At 42.6% G+C, this 6,000-nt stretch overlaps 1 protein-coding gene across 1 annotated transcript; it reads right to left on the bottom strand.

Annotated features, from left to right (window-relative positions):
* Positions 1 to 254: 254 nt before the first annotated feature.
* Positions 255 to 1,596, bottom strand: dpm3 (dolichyl-phosphate mannosyltransferase subunit 3, regulatory). The gene is made up of 2 exons (XM_010741635.3): positions 1,490 to 1,596; positions 255 to 1,259 (listed from the first exon to the last, which is right to left on the bottom strand). Exon 2 carries the CDS (start codon positions 1,208 to 1,210, stop codon positions 932 to 934), a length of 279 nt encoding a protein of 92 aa, XP_010739937.1. The 5' UTR covers positions 1,211 to 1,259; positions 1,490 to 1,596; the 3' UTR covers positions 255 to 931.
* Between the last annotated feature and the right edge of the window lie 4,404 nt (positions 1,597 to 6,000).

Here is a 6,000-nt window from a genome sequence, read left to right as displayed (position 1 = left end):
ACAAACCTCTGTGAGGCAAGAAAAGAAAAGGACTGTATAATGTATAGTTCATGTCGTTAACAACAAAATGGAACAAAAGAGATCTGTGTCTTGCACAGAAAGAGGCATTGAGAAGTTGATATAAAGCCCTCAGGGCATGTGGGTTATGCTTGACGAAGGAATGCATCATATGGGAAAGCATTCTTGCACATACTCGTATACCTCCTGGCCCTATCCGAACCCCAACCCACAAACGCGCACACACACACACACATTAGGCAGAAAAACTGAAGAAAATAGACTTCCAATTTAATTAAGTCACAGCAAACCGTCTCAGAATGGAATGTACACTTCTTTATAGATAAAATCTAGTCCATCTACGTACACACACACACACACAGACACATAACAACGTCCACACTGTGTCGTACCATTTCGGAGCTGATGCAGATTGAAAGCATCTGAGAATTCTGAGTGGAAAGCGTCTCTGATTGTTCCAGTGTGACTTCTTTGGGGTCGGTTTGTTTGCATTTCAGCGATCAGCAACTGGTTACAGATGATAATTTAGCATACCAGTGATTCTCAAAGGTATTTAACTGTGGCCAGTTTGCAAACCAACGATGGCGCCATGTGTGTTCTTCTTTCATCTGGTTTATGGGGTGAAAAACCTCCTGCTACAAACAGAAAGTGTTTTTTTTTTTCATCATCCAGTAACAAACTGCTCTGTTCTCGTTTATGAGAAACTCAGAAAATCATCAAGGACATTCATGTCTAACATCTGATCTGTATGAAAACAAATGGTGCTTGGTGAAGGACATTATTAGGATTGATGTTTAGGACATGACGGCTCAGAGTTCAGTCTCATTTCTCTTGTGAGTGACTCCGACACCACGAGTGCAGGCTTGGCTGTGTGTCCCTTTCAGTCTCTCAGGCGTTCCTACATACTCCTCCTCTACATCTTCAAGCCTCTTTTCCTCAAGTCCTCTTTGGCTTCCTTGATCTGCTCCTGCAGCTCTTTCGCTGCCTCCTCACAGTCATTGAAGGTGGCCACTCTGTATCCCACCGTGGCCAGAGAGTAGCATCCAAATGAAACCAGCAGGTAGAGAGGCATCGGCCAGGCCACCTCCCTGTAAGTGTGCGGCAGGCTCAGGTCCAACAGGTCGAAAGTAACCAGAGCCCAGACTGCGCCCACCAACGACACACCGAACAGCCACTCCACAAGTTTAGTCATGGTGAGAGCTGCTGCGAGGAGTTCAGGTGAGCGACCGGGGAAAAACAACCTGCAAGAAGAAGCAGACGGTTAAAACGCCATTCATTCAGTTAGCTTAGCTTTAGCGCGCCAAAGCAGCACCGTGTTGTCGAACTACACCGCGCGAAGAAGACAGACGACAGCTCGGCGGCGGGAATGCAAAGTACAAAAGCGACAGATTCAGTGAAAGTACTCGTTCATTTAGAGAACGAGTCGTTCAGTAATGAGTTTAAGAAGTAATAATCCGACATGTTTACCTACCTCTCAAAAGCCACCTCAGCTCTGCCGCAGGTTTGTGACGTAAGAAACCGCGTCGCCTTGTGGGAAATGTAGTTACCGCTGCCTTCCTAGAGCTATTCCAACAACTCAGCTGTATTATTGCTTGATTTTCTTGTTCGTCAATTTCACTCTGTTCGCAAAACCTTTCATTCAAAAGCAAATAAAAAAAACGAAAACAATATTTTTTAAAATATTATTTACATCTGCATTAATTGCTATTTTTTGTGTTTTATATTTGGTTATTAATACTTCCCTGATGTAATCCTGTACTGAATTCATAACATATTCATTAAAAGAGGAGTGACACGACGTGGTCAAAAGGATTAATTACTACATTTCCTCCAGGTTTTTTTTTATACTTCTCGATAAATCTCAATATTGTAGCTGCCTTTGTTTTTCATTAAAAACTGCCCGAGACTGTTTTCTGATATATTAACAACACCAATACTCAGCTGAGATAGAGAAAACAATTTATTTCCACAGAGTCTTTAATGATGTCCCCAGTCAGGCTTTTAACACACATTAGACCTCTAACTGTTTCTCTTTATCACCCTCTTAATTTAGAAAAGCCATTTTGAAAATTAGATAACCATTAGCACCAGCTGAAAGCTATCCATAAATACAAATGTTATTCCAAAGCGTGGAATCCAACAACAATTTCATTAGGGGCCACCGGGACAAACACCCATGTTTGATCTGAGTGTCTCTTTCGGTGCCAAGGGGCCTGTCTTTTCATTTGGAGCTTTGAACTGTCCAGGTGCAGAGGGCACGGACCTCTCTAGGGTGAAATCAGGAGGAGTGGGAGACGTAAACATCATTCAATTAGCTGGAGAAAGGGACACGCTAAAGGCACTGAGAAATAAACATCATTCTTTGGGGGAAAATGGAGAGATATTCTTAGAACAGTGGTGTTTATGTTTGTCTGCACCGGTGTTAATCGTGTAAGTGATGATAAGAGTGCATGCCAGACGAGTAAAGTCTGTTTATTCTGTTTATGGAGACTGTTATATGCAAGGCTGGAAGATAGTCAAGGTTTATATCTGTTTGCTGAAAGCGTAAATCATTAAATCCTGAAATCTACAATTGTCTTTCCAAGTTTGCGATGTAGTTTAAGGATGCTTTATACTGTATATAGATGCATATATCCTTATATATAAATAAAAATATAGAGATAAATCAAAAGGTAGAGGCACAAATGGAAATCTTCTGAATCAAATCAAACAATACTGCATTTGAATTACAACCTGTGCTCATGAAAATGAAAGCAGTCTGGACCTCCTGCTATGCTTCATAAGATGTGAAACATATCAGACTGTGAAGGTCAGGTCACTCCACTGCATCAATAGAGTAAAGTGAATCCAGGTGGGATTACCCATGACATGCTGCATCATTACATACATCATGGCATGTGCTGCGTTCTGCCTGGTGATGCATCGGTATGAGCAGCAGTGTGAGCGTGTGTGACACTCAGTGGGAACAGTCGAGCTGGCTTTTCTCAGTGTATCTCCCTGCCAGCTCCTGTTCCGTTCCAGTACTCAGGAAACCTGTGCTCCAGCCGAGAAGGCCTGGCAGACACAACACAACAGCCTGCGAGCGGGAGGGGCACTGAAACAAGAGAGAATGACACAAAGAGAGAGAGAGAGACATAAAGGACGGGTGAGACAGGGTGTCATGCAGAATGAGATAAAATCGGACAAACGATGTGGGGAACTAGAGTGAGAGAAACAGGGTGAAGCAGTGGCACTAATTACTTTGGGTAAAGAACCAGAAGAGGGAGAGAGAAGATGGAGGGATCATTTCATAGCTGACAGGGTGAGAGAGAGAAAGCTGAGAGGGCCAGGAATCAAAAGAAAGGGTGACCAAATATGTGGACGAAAGAGGAGAGGGCAAAGCGGGGAGAGGAGGGGACGGAGGGAGCAGACAGGGGAGAAAGGTTTAGCCGGGGGTGGGGGGGAATCAGGGGATTTGCAGGTGCAGCTTGAACAACCAGTGACCTTAATGGTGCATTAAATCCAGCTGTTGCTTATCCAGACTTTTCTTCAATCCCCCTAACACCTTCAACTGCGCAACAGACTGGATGCAGCACCTTGGTTCCCACCACGAGGAGTGAGTATAACAGTGTAGGCATAAGGGATGAGGAAAGAAAGAGGGATTGGCAGAGACAGAGCGATGGCAAAGGAGATACTTGATCCTCAAGTGCAGGAATAGGAGTGACTAGGTGACTCCATCCACAGAGCAGAGATAAGAGGCATAGATAAAACAGGAAGAGTGGTAATGGAGAGTTGTGTTGACTCAATCCCTCTGGATTTATCAATATTAGTAGAATGAAAGGCCAAGATAAGAATGTGTGCCGCTAAAGAGCTATATGGGGGATCAAGATTTGGCTAGATAATAATTGTGTAATATTTCACTGTGTACCGCACTCTCTGTAATGTGTCAAGCAAGACCTGGAGAGTCAGAGACCGATGGGGGGGAGAGAGAGAGCACGTACTGTCAAAATGCTGTTTAAGATAACAAGTTGGACTTAAAAACAGGAACCCTCTGTTTCCTGAGCTGGAGACTATAGCTGTGCGCTGTGTTGTCATTAGATGTGTGTGTCGATGTGTTTGGGAAAAGGAAATGGTGACTAAAAGTGCGTCACAATGTCCTCAGGTTCTGAGGGTATTGCTGTTGGAAGTGTGAGAACTGATACTTACTCCTAACAAGGAGAGGTTCCTGACAGAACTAGGCCTAACCTTCAAGTTGTTTTTTTTTGGTAAGAATCAAATGAAAAAAACAGCAATGTTGTAGTCAAGATCAGCTAAACTGAGACCAATATATATACGCCATAAGACACATAATGTACGCCATATCTCTCGTGTCGCAGTCTTCTCAGTAATTGTATTGTAGGATTTAGAGACTATTGCTAGTTTTCTTTTGGATGCTGTTTTTCAGCTGTCTTTTTTTAGGAAGTCAAATTTTATTACAAGAGGTTTGACTGACAATCGCTTTCAGCCGTGTGTGTGAAGGAGGTTATAGTGAGGGCTAACAGCCCTTAACAGTGACAAAAATTTAAAATTAGAAATGAGTCAAGTTATTGGTGTCATTTGAAGCAGGAAGTTTCACCTTCATATTAATTTCTTTTTTTAGTAACCTGCTTAATAAAACACAGCTGGCTCATGGTCTCTGCTCTAAAACTACAGACTGTAGAACAACTTTTTTTAAAGTGTAAAAGTATTTTCAGTTCATTATGACTGTGGTAGGATAAATTTGACATTATTAAGTGAAAAATATGAAAACACTGATGATATCCCTACAGTTGTGGTCTTGAGTCCTCTTTGTCCGAGAGTGAGACAAGGCCGAGTAAAAATGCAGTCATTTCTGAGAAGAGACCGAGACCTTCAAAAAGTGGTTTTGAAAAGTCAAGTCCAGTGTAAGTTAATTGGGTCTTTGAAAATCAGAAAGCATTTGAACATCCATTTTCCATAACCACTTATCCTTATCAGGATAGCGGGCGGCTGGAGCCAATCCCAGCTGACACTGAGCTAAAGGCAGAGTAACAACCATTTACGTTCACATTCACACCTACAGGCAATTTAGAGTCACCAATTAACCTGTTAACCTGCAAGTCTGTGGGAGACCTGTGAGGAGGAAGCCAGAGAGAACCCACGCAGACACGGAGAGAACATGCAAATAACCAGGGAACCTCTTGCTGTGAGGCAACGGTGTTAATCATTGCACGATACCACCCTACATTTGAACAGTATCCCTTCAAAGAGTGTCTTTTACATAGATAAGATTGCATGGGCATATTAATATAATAATTGGATTTACCCATTTTGCGCAATTAAATATGCAAAATGTTTGGCTATGCCAAGTCTCCTGCTTTTGCAATGTCAAATCTTGAGACCTAAATATGTTGGCTCTCTTGAGTCAAGTCTGAAATAAGTCAAGTCTCAAGAGTTTTTTTTTTTTTTGTTAGGTCTCAACAGCCTCAAGTCCAGCCAAGTAAGTTGTTCTTTCCCTTAAATCGAGGGTTACATTTGTGTTCTCTCTTTGAACAAGAGTACTTCTCAATACTCTCTTGTACATCCATCTTGAAATGTCACCTCCGCCTTGCAATTTCCTGTTGTGCTTGGACCAACCATATCGAGTGAAGCAAAGTTTGCGGGGATGACTTTGCAAGTTTAAGAAAAGAGCTCCCCAGACAGGTGAGGTGACCACGCATCAAAGTAGATGGATCAGGGTGGAGGGCCCCTGTGATACAGCTCATCAGGGGTCCCTGAATTCAAAACAGGACTGAGAAAGTTTTGACGTTGATAAGCAAACTGCTCATAAATATCCTTGAACTAAGATCATTTATGGACAGGGAGAGGCTGTATTAAATTGCCGAGATAATAGTTGTGAGACCCCTGCACCACTTAGGGCCTTCTTAATGAAGTCTTGTGCTACTCAAGTGGGTGTAAGGTCAGAGTGTGGTCAAGTGTGACCAGTCTGAACCATGTGAGAATAGC

Source organism: Larimichthys crocea, chromosome XIII (assembly GCF_000972845.2).
Source record: "Larimichthys crocea isolate SSNF chromosome XIII, L_crocea_2.0, whole genome shotgun sequence".
NCBI lineage: Eukaryota > Metazoa > Chordata > Actinopteri > Sciaenidae > Larimichthys > Larimichthys crocea.
The sequence above is the reverse complement of the archived record's forward strand: the minus strand, read 5'-3'. Positions and strand labels throughout refer to the sequence as shown.

Bases quoted from the DNA above. Each gene is read 5' to 3' on its own strand.
- dpm3 (XM_010741635.3), bottom strand. From the start codon at position 1,210: ATGACTAAACTTGTGGAGTGGCTGTTCGGTGTGTCGTTGGTGGGCGCA.